The sequence below is a fragment of the Salvelinus fontinalis genome, chromosome 9 (genome assembly GCF_029448725.1).
Source record: "Salvelinus fontinalis isolate EN_2023a chromosome 9, ASM2944872v1, whole genome shotgun sequence".
NCBI classification, from domain to species: Eukaryota; Metazoa; Chordata; class Actinopteri; order Salmoniformes; family Salmonidae; genus Salvelinus; species Salvelinus fontinalis.
Window position 1 is genome coordinate 30878671 of NC_074673.1, and position 18083 is coordinate 30896753.

General features: G+C 43.5%; 1 protein-coding gene across 1 annotated transcript in view; it reads right to left on the reverse strand.

Moving 5' to 3' along the window:
- Window positions 1-18083, reverse strand: part of LOC129862417 (voltage-dependent calcium channel subunit alpha-2/delta-1-like) — a 123884-nt gene that overhangs the window by 57498 nt on the left and 48303 nt on the right. The window contains exons 4-6 of the mRNA XM_055934078.1: window positions 8832-8891; window positions 7987-8022; window positions 6750-6879 (exon numbers count right to left, since the gene is read on the reverse strand). Of these exons, the coding sequence (XP_055790053.1) occupies window positions 6750-6879; window positions 7987-8022; window positions 8832-8891 (226 nt within the window). The remainder of the gene's footprint in view (window positions 1-6749; window positions 6880-7986; window positions 8023-8831; window positions 8892-18083) is intronic.

Sequence of the window (18083 nt, forward strand, 5' to 3'; positions counted from 1 at the left end):
CTGTGTTGGGAGTGAGTGTGATAGATAAATATGTTTCCTGTATTGGGTGTGATAGATAGATATGTATCCTGTATTGGGTGTGATAGATAGATATGTATCCTGTATTGGGTGTGATAGATATATATGTATCCTGTGTTGGGAGTGAGTGTGATAGATAAATATGTTTCCTGTATTGGGTGTGATAGATAGATATGTATCCTGTATTGGGTGTGATAGATAGATATGTATCCTGTATTAGGTGTGAGTGTGATAGATAGATATGTATCCTGTGTTGGGTGTGATAGATAGATATGTATCATGTATTTGGTGTAATAGATATATATGTTTCCTGTATTGGGTGTGATAGATATATATGTATCCTGTGTTGGGTGTGATAGATAGATATGCATCCTGTATTAGGTGTGAGTGTAATAGATAGATATGTATCCTGTGTTGGGTGTGATAGATAGATATGTATCATGTATTTGGTGTAATAGATATATATGTTTCCTGTATTGGGTGTGATAGATATATATGTATCCTGTATTGGGTGTGATAGATAGATATGTATCCTGTATTGGGTGTGATAGATAGATATGTATCCTGTATTGGGTGTGATAGATAGATATGTATCCTGTGTTGGGTGTGATAGATAGATATGTATCATGTATTTGGTGTAATAGATATATATGTATCATGTATTGGGTGTGATAGATAGATATGTATCATGTATTTGGTGTAATAGATATATATGTATCCTGTGTTGGGTGTGATAGATAGATATGTATCCTGTGTTGGGTGTGATAGAGAGATATGTATCCAGTATTGGGTGTTTGATAGATATGTATCCTGTATTGCGTGTTTGATAGATATGTATCCTGTATTGAGTGTGTGATAGATATGTATCCTGTATTAGATGAGTGTGATAGATATGTATCCTGTATTGAGTGTGTGATAGATATGTATCCTGTATTAGGTGAGTGTGATAGATATATATGTATCCTGTATTGCGTGTGTGTGATAGATATGTATCCTGTATTGAGTGTGTGATAGATATGTATCCTGTATTGAGTGTGTGATAGATATGTATCCTGTATTGAGTGTTTGATAGATATGTATCCTGTATTGAGTGTGTGATAGATATGTATTCTGTATTGAGTGTTTGATAGATATGTATCCTGTATTGAGTGTGTGATAGATATGTATCCTGTATTGAGTGTGTGATAGATATGTATCCTGTATTGAGTGTGTGATAGATATGTATCCTGTATTGAGTGTGTGTGATAGATATGTATCTTGTATTGGCTGTGATAGATATATATGTATCCTGTATTGAGTGAGTGTGATAGATATATATGTATCCTGTATTGCGTGTGTGTGATAGATATGAATCTTGTATTGAGTGTGTGTGATAGATATGTATCTTGTATTGAGTGTGTGTGATAGATATGTATCTTGTATTGAGTGTGTGTGATATATATGTATCCTGTATTGAGTGTGTGATAGATATGTATCCTGTATTGGGTGTGTGATAGATATGTATCCTGTATTGGGTGTGTGTGATAGATATGTATCCTGTATTGGGTGTGTGAGTGTGAGTGAGAGTGAGTGTGATAGATAGATATGTATCCTGTATTGGGTGTGACGTGTCTTATTTGTGTGTAACGAAAACACACCTCATTTGCATATATCTCTAGAGGGAGAAAGATAATAAAGCTAGAGCTGCCAGAGCTGTGTGTGTGTGTGTGTGTGTGTGTGTGTGTGTGTGTGTGTGTGTGTGTGTGTGTGTGTGTGTGTGTGTGTGTGTGTGTGTGTGTGTGTGTGTGTGTGTGTGTGTGTGTGTGTGTGTGTGTGTGTGTGTGTGTGTGTGTGTGTGTGTGTGTGTGTGTAGGGGCATCATTATAAAAACATTACATTCATATCTTGCATTGTGGGGATGTGATCTGAATGAACGTGGCTACAGTCACTGTCTCCCTCTGTGTAATATACAACCATAGTCTTTGGCTCTTTAAGTTCATAGTTAAGCCACACCTCAGAGTATTCCATTGGTTAGTGTATGCCTAACAAAGCCAATATCAAGTATAACAAGCTCATATCAAGTATTACAACATGTCAAATGTTCAGTTCTGCAGCACATTGGGAAAGAAAATACTGCAATTGTGGAGCATGTTTCTGTAAGTACACTGTTATTGGTGACAATAGATGATCAAGAGGCTGAGCCTCACAATGTTTCTGTATTAGATTTCTTGTTTAACATTATCTAAGGCAGCAATGGGAGCTCTGATTATGGCTCCTGCCCATTAGTGAGTTCATAGATGATTTTATGCACCATCTCCCTCTCTCCCTCCTTCCCTCTCTCCCTCCTTCCCTCTCTCCCTCCTTCCCTCTCTCCCTCCTTCCCTCTCTCTCGTTTGTGAGGAAGATGAGGTGTGGTTTTCCAGCTCTGTTAGTCATGTCTGTTCTAATATTCCCAACATTCTGTTTCTACGTCTCCCATCAGGGACAATGAATACACACGTTCATCCATCACTTCCACCAGGAAGGCTGATTTCCTAAACCTGCTGCTCCCTCTTGACTGGAAAATCCAATTTTCCCCCCAGAGCGAGGCCAGCCCTGGCCTATTCCTGGAGCCACATGGACTCTGGGTCAAATTGAACAGTTGGAACCTCTCTCACGTATAAATCTGCTCTCTGGTTCTCTCACTCTTTCTCTCTCTCTATCTATCTCTCTCTCTCTCAGCAGAACAATACTATACAGAAGAGAAGACCTTGGGTTTTCCAATGTTTCTTTTTGGTAGGAAACATACACATGAAAACGACAGCATACAGATGCACCAAACATCAACGACGTGGGAAACAACATCCACACACCATTTTGTTTCTCTCCATTGCCCATGCACTTCCAACACTTAGATAATAAAGCATTTGACCTTTCCAGTTTTTTATTAATTAAATAATCCAGTTTAAGTATACGATGATTGACGAGAAAAGTAGATTCCAACCCATCGGGTATATTACTGCACCATCATATGCCATGTCTTGAAAAATGCAGACAGGCAGATTACAAGTACATTTACACTGTAATACTTCTGACAGCCAAATTTCCAACTCCGCCCATAACTTTTGGACTTCATAGCATTCCCAGATCGCATGGATTATTGGGTTTTCTGATTTCTATGGGGATTTTTAATAGAAATATTGCTCAGGTCGGCTATGTGTACCTACTAAACAACCAATCATATTCCAAGGACATTAAACAAAGCTCTCTCTCTCTTCCTTCCTCTGTCATCTCTTTCTTTGCTTCTCTCCATCTCCAGGTGAGACCCGAACTCATACTATTACCCAGAAGTACACTGACAGATACTGTACTCATTACGGTCCACCAATCCCAAGCCTTCCCCAAAGAGAGTGGGAGGAACCATGGGAACAATCCCCGACCCCAGCCAGCAAATAGTCTGGAAAAGGACAAGATACACACACATGCTAGCACCCTAGCTCACATGGACACCTCTATGCACACACACACTAATTTTCCACATGCACCCTCTCCCTCTCTGTGAGGTCAGTAGTGGGTAACCTTGGTTCCAGACGCTATCCCAGCAGGCCGAGGGGCATGCTGAAGGAGCGACTCCATCCTGCTGCTCTTAGTGTGAGGGCTGACACAACACACTACACGCTAATGACCCAGCGCACGCACATGCATGCAAGTCTAATCACACACATATGAACACACACAGAAAGCAGCAGCAGCACCCATCAATATTAGACAAAGCAGCGGGAGCTAATGTCAGAAGGACAGCAGGTAAATACCAGTAAAAACACAACTCTACCAACCAACCTAAAAGAGCCCCACAGTGGAGGTATCATAATACCCATAAAACCTAGCGGTCACACAGGGAGAAAGTCACCTTGTCCTAGAGAGATTTCCACTGTTCTGGAAACATCCCACCCGGGTAAGCCTACACGAAACACAGCCCTTATTAGAAGTGTTTCTAACATCCCCTATGGGAACAAGGATTGGAACCATTTCCTTGTTTGACTGCTAGGTTTTATGGGTATATTGACTCATACTGTGGTACTCTATCACACCAACCAAATAGCAAACTAACTGTACCAGATACTGTATCCTACCCCGTATAGGGTATACATAAGTCCCTGAAATATTATGGCTGAGTGCAGACAACATGGAGAAGACATGATGTCATGTGTGGATGTTGTCTCCATAGGGAGAATGTTGTGTCTGAACAATACAGATTATCAATAGAACACTTTCCTAAGACCCATGGTCCGGTATGGCTCAGTTGGTAGAGCACTGCGCTTGCATCACCATGATTGTGGGTTACATTCCAGGGACCACCCATATGTAAAGATATATGCACCCATGACTGTAAGTTGCTTTGGATAAAAGACACAAAAAAACAAACATAATAATGCTGCTCTGCCATTTCTCCAGGGATTTGTATGTGTTGTTCTGCTGTTATGAAAGGTGTCATTTCTCCAGGGATTTGTATGTGTTGTTCTGCTGTTATGAAAGGTGCCATTTCTCCAGGGATTTGTATGTGTCGTTCTGCTGTTATGAAAGGTGCCATTTCTCCAGGGATTTGTATGTGTTGTTCTGCTGTTATGAAAGGTGCCATTTCTCCAGGGATTTGTATGTGTCGTTCTGCTGTTATGAAAGGTGCCATTTCTCCAGGGATTTGTATGTGTCGTTCTGCTGTTATGAAAGGTGCCATTTCTCCAGGGATTTGTATGTGTTGTTCTGCTGTTATGAAAGGTGCCATTTCTCCAGGGATTTGTATGTGTCGTTCTGCTGTTATGAAAGGTGCCATTTCTCCAGGGATTTGTATGTGTTGTTCTGCTGTTATGAAAGGTGCCATTTCTCCAGGGATTTGTATGTGTCGTTCTGCTGTTATGAAAGGTGCCATTTCTCCAGGGATTTGTATGTGTCGTTCTGCTGTTATGAAAGGTGCCATTTCTCCAGGGATTTGTATGTGTCGTTCTGCTGTTATGAAAGGTGCCATCTCTCCAGGGATTTGTATGTGTCGTTCTGCTGTTATGAAAGGTGCCATTTCTCCAGGGATTTGTATGTGTCGTTCTGCTGTTATGAAAGGTGCCATTTCTCCAGGGATTTGTATGTGTCGTTCTGCTGTTATGAAAGGTGCTATTTCTCCAGGGATTTGTATGTGTCGTTCTGCTGTTATGAAAGGTGCCATTTCTCCAGGGATTTGTATGTGTCGTTCTGCTGTTATGAAAGGTGCCATTTCTCCAGGGATTTGTATGTGTCGTTCTACTGTTATTAAAGGTGCCATTTCTCCAGGGATTTGTATGTGTCGTTCTGCTGTTATGAAAGGTGCCATTTCTCCAGGGATTTGTATGTGTCGTTCTGCTGTTATGAAAGGTGCCATTTCTCCAGGGATTTGTATGTGTCGTTCTGCTGTTATTAAAGGTGCCATTTCTCCAGGGATTTGTATGTGTTGTTCTGCTGTTATTAAAGGTGCCATTTCTCCAGGGATTTGTATGTGTCGTTCTGCTGTTATTAAAGGTGCCATTTCTCCAGGGATTTGTATGTGTCGTTCTGCTGTTATTAAAGGTGCCATTTCTCCAGGGATTTGTATGTGTCGTTCTGCTGTTATTAAAGGTGCCATTTCTCCAGGGATTTGTATGTGTCGTTCTACTGTTATGAAAGGTGCCATTTCTCCAGGGATTTGTATGTGTCGTTCTGCTGTTATTAAAGGTACCATTTCTCCAGGGATTTGTATGTGTTGTTCTACTGTTATTAAAGGTGCCATTTCTCCAGGGATTTGTATGTGTCGTTCTGCTGTTATTAAAGGTACCATTTCTCCAGGGATTTGTATGTGTTGTTCTGCTGTTATTAAAGGTGCCATTTCTCCAGGGATTTGTATGTGTCGTTCTACTGTTATGAAAGGTGCCATTTCTCCAGGGATTTGTATGTGTCGTTCTGCTGTTATGAAAGGTGCCATTTCTCCAGGGATTTGTATGTGTCGTTCTGCTGTTATGAAAGGTGCCATTTCTCCAGGGATTTGTATGTGTTGTCCTGCTGTTAATAAAGGTGCCATTTCTCCAGGGATTTGTATGTGTCGTTCTGCTATTATTAAAGGTGCCATTTCTCCAGGGATTTGTATGTGTCGTTCTGCTATTATTAAAGGTACCATTTCTCCAGGGATTTGTATGTGTCGTTCTGCTGTTATGAAAGGTGCCATTTCTCCAGGGATTTGTATGTGTTGTTCTGCTGTTATTAAAGGTGCCATTTCTCCAGGGATTTGTATGTGTCGTTCTGCTGTTATGAAAGGTGCCATTTCTCCAGGGATTTGTATGTGTCGTTCTGCTGTTATTAAAGGTGCCATTTCTCCAGGGATTTGTATGTGTCGTTCTGCTGTTATGAAAGGTGCCATTTCTCCAGGGATTTGTATGTGTTGTTCTGCTGTTATGAAAGGTGCCATTTCTCCAGGGATTTGTATGTGTTGTTCTGCTGTTATTAAAGGTACCATTTCTCCAGGGATTTGTATGTGTCGTTCTGCTGTTATGAAAGGTGCCATTTCTCCAGGGATTTGTATGTGTCGTTCTGCTGTTATGAAAGGTGCCATTTCTCCAGGGATTTGTATGTGTCGTTCTGCTGTTATGAAAGGTGCCATTTCTCCAGGGATTTGTATGTGTCGTTCTGCTGTTATTAAAGGTACCATTTCTCTAGGGATTTGTATGTGTCGTATCCATGGTTACAATGTGTGTGTGTGTACGTGTATGTGCACTCACAGCCATCGTAGATGTCAGTAGGGATGTGTACAGCAGTGTGGTTGTGAGAGGTGAGGCGTTTAAACAACATATCTTCCTTAAAGGCTGGCCTGATCCGGTTCTTCCGACCCTCTGTCTCATTCACCTCCAACTAGAGGAGAGGAGAAAGGGAGCGGGTCACACAGTGTCAGACAGGGATTTAGAACAGAGTTACACCTATGACCACTGTTAGACTGTCTGGACCTGGATGTAACAGGGAGCCTAATAGAGTGGATGTACATGTCCATTTCTATCAGGATACTGTGCTAAACAGCTGTCCATCATTAGACGCATGTCTAGTGGTTCTATACCCCACTGGTTCAGAGGAAGGAATGGTGTGGAGGAAGCTGGGTTAAACCGGCCTCAGCTTCAAGGCTGAAACTGCCTGTAACAACCTCTGTGGATTAACATGACACATTTCTTCCACATACAGCCTACTATTAAAGGACAGGAGACACAGCTTGATGCATATCTCCAATAGTGTGTTCACCAATTCACATCAATGGGAGAGAGAGAGAGGGACAGAGAGACGAGGGAGAACGAGAGAGGGAGAGAGAACGAAGAGGGAGCGAGCGGAGAGAGAGAGAGAACAGAGAGAGAGAGAGCAGAGAGAAAGAGAGAGCAGAGAGAGAGAGAGAGTGAACAGAGAAGGGGGAAGAGAGAGAGCGCAAAGAGAGAGAGAGCAAAGAGAGAGAGAGCGAAGAGAGAGAGAGCGAAGAGAGAGAGAGCGAAGAGAGAGAGAGCGAAGAGAGAGAGAGCGAAGAGAGAGAGAGTGAAGAGAGAGTGAAGAGAGAGAGAGCGAAGAGAGAGAGAGAGTGAACAGAGAGAGAGTGAATGGGGGAAGGGGAATAGGAAGAGTCTCATAATAAAGCAACAGTAGCAGCTCATACATCTCAACTGTCAATTAGTAGAAGCACACCAGGGACCTCTTCACCTGAGAGAAAGGAGGAGAAGGGGGATATGAAGACAGAGAGGGAGGTGTGAGGGATGAAGATAGAAATGGCTTGATGAGGTTGGGAAAAGAAGGAGAGTAAAGAGGGTTGACGGGGAAGGGAAAAGAGTGAGAGTGAGAAAGAGAATGAGAAAGAGAGAGAAAGAGAAGGGGGAGCTGTCCTAGACTAAACCACCAGTCTGTATCGGAGTGAGATTGTGGGTTGATTATAGATGCAGCTCTTTGTGAGAATCATGTGTTTGTTCGAGAAGGATGAAAAATACTCACATTGTCCTTTGCATTGTAGTAAACAATGTCACCATCCTGAAACAAATAATACAAATATCTTAGTGAGCATTTTTGTGTGTGTGTGTGTGTGTGTGTGTGTGTGTGTGTGTGTGTGTGTGTGTGTGTGTGTGTGTGTGTGTGTGTGTGTGTGTGTGTGTGTGTGTGTGTGTGTGTGTGTGTGTGTACTGTATGTATGTGTGTGTACGTACTGTATGTGTGCAAGTGTGTTTGTTGGACAGCGAGAGAGAGAGTGAGAGAGAGAGCGGGGTACTCGTTAGGTAGAGGCCATCTGTGGACATTTAATGGCCTATAATATGGAATGAATAATAACAGCTCATTATAACAACAACAATAAACCATATTGGTCTTGTTCTATTATACAGGATGCATGGCCGCCAACTCAAGCATGCCAGTGTGTGTGTGTGTGTGAGTGAGTGCATGTGTGTGTGTGTCTTTGTATGTGTGTGTGTCTGTGTGTCTGTCTTTGTATGTGTGTGTGTGTGTGTGTGTCAGTGTGTGCAGTGTTTACCCTATATTGATTTAGCTAACCACGCTACCATTGCCACCACTGTTGAAAAAAATGCTAGGGGAAACACTGGTGTGTTTGTTGAAGCCATATCTTCCCTCCTCTCTAGCCCATAGAGAGAGCAGTGAGAGAACACCATCTACAGTACGCTCATCTGAGGTTGCCGTCTCTCAGCCAATGAGTAGTGAGTGTTCCAGTAGTAAACAGCTGACACACATCGGCCACATTCTTACTACACATTGGGGATGGGAGTGGTGACTGACAGCTACAGTATATCATGTAAATGTAATGTTGGTTATAATTAGAATCAGAGTTTTACCGCATATTCATCCTTCCACTGGTGTTCCATCTGGAAATTCTCAGCAGATGTGGCCAGAGTCTAGAAAAGACAAAGATAACACGTAAAAATGTATATTTGACATATATAGGTAACACAACATTGAGTCCCCCTGTAGATACAGTGTTACCCATATTTTTGACATATTCAGATGAAAAAGGGCATATTTCAATATGGAAACGTCACTAAAGAGATTCTCCGGTACTTTGGTCTACTTTTTAGCCAGTAGGTCTGAAAGCAGCGGGTAGATTTGCTTTTAGCCAAATCCTTTTAGAGCAAGCCAAATAATTTAATGTTTTAAAAGTTATCCTAGATCAGGATTCATTGTTTGAATGTAAGATGCCAATCATTTGATTGGCCAAAAGTGGTCCCAGAAAATGGAATACTACGTCACATATGTGCAGATATGTGCACCACGTCATTGATCTCTCTCTCGTTCTGCTGTGTGTGCATCTTGCTAGCTGTCACTCAAACGGCTACAACTCAAATTGCTAGAGGGCTGGCCAAAGTGGAGGGACATTGAGGGAAAATGGCGCAGTACAGCTTCCAGAAAAACAGTCCCTTTCAAACTAGGGATTTTATGCCTAATTGAGGTAAAACAGTAATTCTACTCATAGATTAGGCATGTATGAACTACACATTGACACATCCAGCCCAAAATACTTAGTAGTCAAACTTAGTATACTTAGCAGTATATGTACAAAACCCATTGTACCATAGCATTAGGCTTATATGATATCTCAGTTCTTTAGACACTGCCATCTCAGGTCTCAGCTTTAAAGGTAACCTGACTCTTGAGTATTCTAAAGAGACATTCATACAGCGATATATGGACATTGACAAAATCCAGTCAGAGGAAGCCTAGTTCTTAAGTTTAGTGAATCAGATAGAGGAATGAGAGTAACAGTCTGATATAGTGCTGAAACTCATAGGGTCAGGATTTAAAGGTCACACACACTTCACCTGGGAGAGAAGGAGCTGCAGCACTCTGCAGAGAGTCAAGAGGGTGTGTGTGTGTGTGTGTGTGTGTGTGTGTGTGTGTGTGTGTGTGTGTGTCTCGGCTCATAGCAGAAAGTCAAGAGGGTGTGTGTGTGTGTGTGTCTCGGCTCATAGCAGAAAGTCAAGAGGGTGTGTGTGTGTCTCGGCTCATAGCAGAAAGTCAAGAGGGTGTGTGTGTGTGTGTGTCTCGGCACATAGCAGAAAGTCAAGAGGGTGTGTGTGTATGTGTGTGTGTCTCGGCTCATAGCAGAAAGTCAAGAGGGTGTGTGTGTGTGTGTGTGTGTGTCTCGGCTCATAGCAGAAAGTCAAGAGGGTGTGTGTGTGTGTGTGTGTGTGTGTGTGTGTGTGTGTGTGTGTGTGTCTCGGCTCATAGCAGAAAGTCAAGAGGGTGTGTGTGTGTGTGTGTGTGTGTGTGTGTGTGTGTGTGTGTGTCTCGGCTCATAGCAGAAAGTCAAGAGGGTGTGTGTGTGTGTGTCTCGGCTCATAGCAGAAAGTCAAGAGGGTGTGTGTGTGTGTGTCTCGGCTCATAGCAGAAAGTCAAGAGGGTGTGTGTGTGTGTCTCGGCTCATAACAGAAAGTCAAGAGGGCGTGTGTGTGTGTGTGTGTCTCGGCTCATAGCAGAAAGTCAAGAGGGTGTGTGTGTGTGTGTCTCGGCTCATAACAGAAAGTCAAGAGGGTGTGTGTGTGTGTGTCTCGGCTCATAGCAGAAAGTCAAGAGGGAGGGATTACTATCTGAAGAGCTGTCAATCAAAGTAAAATACCAGAGAGGATATAACGACAGTGACCTCCCCACTCGCTCTGACACACTCACACAAGTGGGTAATGTAATCTCTGCCTACAGCTACTGTATGGCGGTGGCCATGCCAAGACACAGATCACCTTTATTTAAACTCCACAACATGATACAGAGGGAGAGGGAGAGATAGAGATAGAGGGAGAGGGGGGGGGGAGAGGGAGAGGTAACGTACAGTAGATATAGAAATGTAGAGTGCATGTGGTGTAAGAGTTGAGGAGTTGATAACTCCAACCCTCCAGACAGTCCAGACTAACTGCAATAGGCTGATGGTGGGTACAGTGATCATTGCTGAGAGGGTGTCCCACCTATGAGGTGTGGTGTTCCAGTCTGTGGGCCTAAACTACACCCACCTGCCACGCATAAGGTCTCCTGTCAGCCCCAAGTCAACGACCAGCACCCTAGTTAGTATATAATAGATACAGTATGTTAGCATCTGCCAAATGACACAACTGCTAGGTGCGTGTGTAACTGTAAGTTGCTATGGACACGATGCGTCTGTGGAATGACATGGTGTTAGGGTTGTGTGTGTGTGTGTGTGTGTCTGCGTTTACTCTGACATAGGTGTAAGATTAAAATGTACCTGTGTGTGTCCAGGAAAAGGGAAACACTGTCACGCTCCGAATGAGAAAAGTAAGACTATAACAATGAGTTGCAGCAGTAAAACCACCCCTCTCCTTCCAACCCACCCTGCTCTCATGAGGCCTAGGCTGAGTTCTACACATGGTGCTGTTTCCACCTCCTCTGTACAAGCTGTGAGGAGCTATAAAAACACACAACTCCCGACACCGGCACAAATACACACATACATACGTGTGAATACACAGTGTACAACTATGTCTCCCTCCATTCAGACCTCCCATCCAACTCCTCCCTTCATACTAGATCACCAGGACTGTGTCTATGTGATATGTAAGGACAAGATCAATGACATCAGGTCAAATTAATGTTTTATACATCACAAGATCTTGGTAATACAAAATGCAGACAAATACAGAGCCAGTAATATGGCTGAATGAGCTATGATCAACAATAAAGCTACAGTCAGAGCACACACACAGTCACACATCTCACTAGAGTGCAGATCGAGAGAAGCGTTAAAAATTCATGGTTTCGACGAGGCTCCTCTCCCCTAGAGGGAAGGAGGGGGGAGACGGGGAGATCTAATTACACCTCCTTTCTCTCTCCCGCGCTCTCCCTCCCTCCCCGTCTGTCTGTCTGTCTGTCTCTCTCTCCCCCGCTCTCCCACCCCGTCTGTCTCTGTCTGTCTCTCTCTCTCTCTCTCTCTCCCCTGCTCTCCCTCCCTCCCCGTCTGTCTCAGTCTGTCTGTCTCTCTCTCCCCCGCTCTCCCTCCCTCCCCGTCTGTCTCTGTCTGTCTGTCTCTCTCTCCCCCGCTCTCCCTCCCTCCCCGTCTGTCTCTGTCTGTCTGTCTCTCTCTCCCCCCCTCTCCTTCCCTCCCCGTCTGTCTCAGTCTGTCTGTCTATCTATCTGTCTGTCTCTCTCTCCCCCGCTCTCCCTCCCTCCCCGTCTGTCTCAGTCTGTCTGTCTATCTATCTGTCTGTCTCTCTCTCCCCCGCTCTCCCTCCCTCCCCGTCTGTCTGTCTGTCTGTCTCTCTCTCCCCCGCTCTCCCTCCCTCCCCGTCTGTCTCAGTCTGTCTGTCTATCTATCTGTCTGTCTGTCTCTCTCTCCCCCGCTCTCCCTCCCTCCCCATCTGTCTCTCTCTCTCTGTCTGTCTGTCTGTCTCTCCCCCGCTCTCCCTCCCTCCCCGTCGGTCTGTCTGTCTGTCTGTCTGTCTGTCTGTCTGTCTGTCTGTCTGTCTGTCTCTCTCTCTCTCTCTGTCTGTCTGTCTCTCTCTCTCTAACAGACAGGAGCTCAGAGGGTTATCAGCCCATCCTGAGAGGAGAACAACAACACAGATTAAACACGCTAAACGTCACATACAGCGCATCACGCTACAGAGCTTTGATTAGATTACTGAGCTAACTACTGTCTGCGTCTCCATAACAACACCGGATATCCACCTCTCGATAAGGAGCACCAGTGTCAACAGATAAAACGTTGATTTGATCAAAATGTGCAGAGGTAAATGTGTCTATGGGAGTATCTGTAATGAACCACATGTAATAACCTTGCCTGAGACATGAATACTAGGCTTTTGCTCGATTGGCTAACATTGTCTTGTGGCAGGCAACTCGGGTTCAAACCCAATCGAATGATTGGAAGTATGAAACATGTTCCTGTTGTTGTATTGTGTTTTAAGGATTGTAGATGGGATGATGATGCAGAGGAGTGTAGAGGAGAGAATATCCCTCCATCTCCATCAGAGGTAGCTGATGATGACCCCACTATAACAGTCCAACAGGGCATGACCTCACCAGGGGTAGAGGTTGGAGGTCAGGGGTTAGGAGAGATGACAGTCAGGTCTCAGTGAAAGAGGATTTTAGGATTATAAAATAGTTACCACATGCTGACATACACTAGATGTGAAAACCATATGAGAAGTCTATTGACCTACTTTTAAGGGCAGGGGGTTTAAACCTATCCCAAACCATAAGCCTTACCTTAATCATTCAGAATGAATGCCCAAACTTAACCCTTACCTTAACCATTCAGAATGAATGCCCAAACTTAACCCTTACCTTAACCATTCAGAATGAATGCCCAAACGTAACCCTTACCTTAACCATTCAGAATGAATGCCCAAACTTAACCCTTACCTTAACCATTCAGAATGAATGCCCAAACTTAACCCTTACCGTAACCATTCAGAATGAATGCCCAAACTTAACCCTTACCTTAACCATTCAGAATGAATGCCCAAACTTAACCCTTACCTTAACCATTCAGAATGAATGCCCAAACTTAACCCTTACCTTAACCATTCAGAATGAATGCCCAAACTTAACCCTTACCTTAACCATTCAGAATGAATGTCCAAACTTAACCCTTACCTTAACCATTCAGAATGAATGCCCAAACTTAACCCTTACCTTAACCATTCAGAATGAATGTCCAAACTTAACCCTTACCTTAACCATTCAGAATGAATGCCCAAACTTAACCCTTAACTTCGAAATGTGATGTTTGGAGAAATGGAACAATATAGAGCAGCAGGAGCATCAAAAACACGTAGACATTAGATGTTTGGAGCAACTTTGAAATATGACCTTTGGAGAACATGGATGAATGTCTAATTCTGCAGTGATAATGTGAGAGCTTGTTGACAGTACAGCACTGGCTACCTGGACAACATCTCCAACCAGCAATCCCACAGAGGGATATTTCTCCACTGCCTACGAGTCATAGCTGTCACTCTGCTGGTCCAAGCCAGATATTTATAGACCAAGAATGCTGCGATGTTTGTTAAGCATCAAGGGTCCGCTATTCCCTTCCCTCAGAACCAGGAGTAATAGCAGACAAATAACATGGAGTGAGGGGCGAGGGGCTGTGTCACCCTGCCTGACCACATACATAGACAAACCACTAGACAGATACACCCCTCAATCAGGATCCAAATGGCATTAACATCTACAGCATTTGTAGAATTCTTCAAAAAACTAAAAACACTTACAGTCATTGAGCATTATACAGTAGCTTGCAGAATCACTTGGTTGCACAGCTAATATCCGAACCCAGAGATTACCATGCATGAACAGATATCAGTGAATACTAATGTATGACTCCCTCTCTCTCTTTATATATACAGTTGAAGTCGGAAGTTTACATACACCTTAGCAAAATACATTTAAAGTCAGTTTTTCACAATTCCTGACATTTAATCATAGTAAAAATGCCCTGTCTTAGGCCAGTTAGGATCACCACTTTATTTTAAGAATGTGAAATGTCAGAATAATAGTAGAGAGAATGTAATAGTGCCTGTGTGTAGCTGGTGTAGAGGAGTCAGGCGCAGGACAGCAGATATGAGTAATAAACGGAATTTACTCAAATATTCACAGATACAACACATTAAATCGAGCCCACAATAACGGACCGTATTACAAACAAACAATCACCCACAAACAACAATGGGGGAACAGAGAGTTAAATAATGAACAAGTCATTGGTGGATTGAAACCAGGTGCGTAGTGGGTTGAGTGGGTAGTGGGTTGAGTTACTGACGTGATCTTCCTGTCTGGGTTGGCGGGAGTTTTTCCTAGCCACCGTGCTTCTACACCTGCATTCTAGCTGTTTGGGGTTTTAGGCTGGGTCTCTGTACAGCACTTCAAGATATTAGCTGATGTACGAAGGGCTATATAAAATAAACTTGATTGATTGAGTGCGTAAGACAAGGACAAAACAAATGGAAAATGAAAAGTGGATCGGTGATGGCTAGAAGGCCGGTGACGTCGACTGCCGAACGCCACCCGAACAAGGAGAGAGACCAACCTCGGCGGAAGTCGTGACAGAGAATGACTTATTTCAGCTTTTATTTTTTTCATCACATTCCCAGTGGGTCTGAAGTTTACATACACTCAATTAGTATTTGGTAGCATTGCGTTTAAATTGTTTAACTTGGGTCAAAGGTTCCAGGTAGCCTTCCACAAGCTTCCCACAATAAGTTGGGTGAATTTTGGCCCATTCCTCCTGACAGAGCTGGTGTAACTGAGTCAGGTTTGTAGGCCTTCTTGCTCGCACACACTTTTTCAGATTGGTTTAACACTTTTTTGGTTAATACATGATTCCATATGTGTTATTTGTTTTGTTTGGATGTCTTCACTATTACTCTACCATGTAGAAATAGTACAAATAAAGAAAAACCCTTTATTTAGGTGTGTCCAAACTTTTGACTGGTACTGTATACATAGGCCACATCATCAGATAGATTGAACTGAGAGAACAGTGTAATTATATGTGTCAAAAGAAGGAAGAAAAGGAGGAACAATACAATGTGATGACATGAGGTGTGACAACAAACCACCCACACTGAGATTACTAAAGAAAAACAAATGGCTTCAATCAGATCACATAGAGAGAGAGGGAGGAATTATTTCAAAGACGAGGGAGACACAAAGAATAGAAAATACACAATAAGATACTAAGAAAGGAAAGGAGAGAGACAGAGAAAGCGAGAGAGAGTGTCACATTCCTGACCTGTTTTCTGTTGTTTTGTATGTGTTTAGTTGGTCAGGACGTGAGCTGGGTGGGAATTCTATGTTGTGTGTCTAGTTTGTCTGTTTCTATGTCAGCCTAGTGTGGGTTCTCAATCAGAGGCAGATGGTAATCGTTGTCTCTGATTGAGAATCATATATAGGAGGCTTGTTTTGTGTTGGGATTTTGTGGGTGTTTGTTTCCTGTCTCTGTGATTGTCTGCACCAGATAGGTCTGTGTCGGTTTTTGCACATTTGTTATTTTGTATTGTGTTTGTAGTGTTTTACTTGTTCTTTATTAAACATGTTTAACACTAGCCGCGCTGCACTTTGGTCCTCTCCTTCACCCCTGGAAGAAAACCGTTACAGAGAGAGTAAAAGAGATGTCCAGTGGTGTCTCTGTTGGCTGTGCAAGGAAGGTAGATCAGGTAGAGAATGCAAATTACCCAATTCAGCTCTGACACACACACACACACACACACACACACACACACACCACACCACACCACACCACACCACACCACACACACGAGGTGGGAAGAGGTATTTACAACATTAATATTGCCCTGGGGATTTCTGTGCTCTTCCACATGGCCTTTCACAAAGGCCAAACCAGTAACCCTATAGCTCCACACACAGAGTCCCAGCCCAGCGTTTACAAACACTCACTGATTACAGATATGCTAATCTTTATGAGTATGATCATGAAAATCATACTAGTGTCAATATCCATAATATGAAATCAATTATTCTCAAACTGCCTCTCATCTCCATGCAAACAACATGCTCTAAATAGTTCATGGCCCTGTCTCAAACTGCTTTGGTGAATCCGTTAAACATTAGCGGTACGATACCTTTCTCAAGGCTCAAGAGTCCAATGGCTGTGGGAGTGTTAACAGTTGATGTTACTCTTCAATAACACAGACCCCAAAACAAATCAGGGGGAGAAAAATAGTTTATTCAAAGAGGTAAAATCCTAGATGTTATGCTGCGAGGCAGATGTTCGTTCTCCCCTATCCTCAGTGACTCTCCTCAGTGATTCTCTCTAGAGGTTATGCTGAGAGGCAGATGTTCGTTTTCCCCTATCCTCAGTGACTCTCCTCAGTGATTCTCTCTAGATGTTATGCTGAGAGGCAGCTGTTCGTTCTCCCCTATCCTCAGTGACTCTCCTCAGTGATTCTCTCTAGATGTTATGCTGAGAGGCAGATGTTCGTTCTCCCCTATCCTCAGTGACTCTCCTCAGTGATTCTCTCTAGATGTTATGCTGAGAGGCAGATGTTCGTTCTCCCCTATCCTCAGTGACTCTCCTCAGTGATTCTCTCTAGATGTTATGCTGAGAGACAGATGTTCGTTCTCCCCTATCCTCAGTGACACTCTCCTCAGTGATTCTCTCTAGATGTTATGCTGAGAGGCAGATGTTCGTTCTCCCCTATCCTCAGTGACACTCTCCTCAGTGATTCTCTCTAGATGTTATGCTGAGAGGCAGATGTTCGTTCTCCCCTATCCTCAGTGACACTCTCCTCAGTGATTCTCTCTAGATGTTATGCTGAGAAGCAGATGTTCGTTCTCCCCTATCCTCAGTGACACTCTCCTCAGTGATTCTCTCTAGATGTTATGCTGAGAGGCAGATGTTCGTTCTCCCCTATCCTCAGTGACACTCTCCTCAGTGATTCTCTCTAGATGTTATGCTGAGAGGCAGATGTTCGTTTTCCCCTATCCTCAGTGACTCTCCTCAGTGATTCTCTCTAGATGTTATGCTGAGAGGCAGATGTTCGTTCTCCCCTATCCTCAGTGACACTCTCCTCAGTGATTCTCTCTAGATGTTATGCTGAGAGGCAGATGTTCGTTCTCCCCTATCCTCAGTGACACTCTCCTCAGTGATTCTCTCTAGATGTTATGCTGAGAAGCAGATGTTCGTTCTCCCCTATCCTCAGTGACACTCTCCTCAGTGATTCTCTCTAGATGTTATGCTGAGAGGCAGATGTTCGTTTTCCCCTATCCTCAGTGACTCTCCTCAGTGATTCTCTCTAGATGTTATGCTGAGAGGCAGATGTTCGTTCTCCCCTATCCTCAGTGACTCTCCTCAGTGATTCTCTCTAGATGTTATGCTGAGAGGCAGATGTTCGTTCTCCCCTATCCTCAGTGACTCTCCTCAGTGATTCTCTCTAGATGTTATGCTGAGAGGCAGATGTTCGTTCTCCCCTATCCTCAGTGACTCTCCTCAGTGATTCTCTCTAGATGTTATGCTGAGAGGCAGATGTTCGTTCTCCCCTATCCTCAGTGACACTCTCCTCAGTGATTCTCTCTAGATGTTATGCTGAGAGGCAGATGTTCGTTCTCCCCTATCCTCAGTG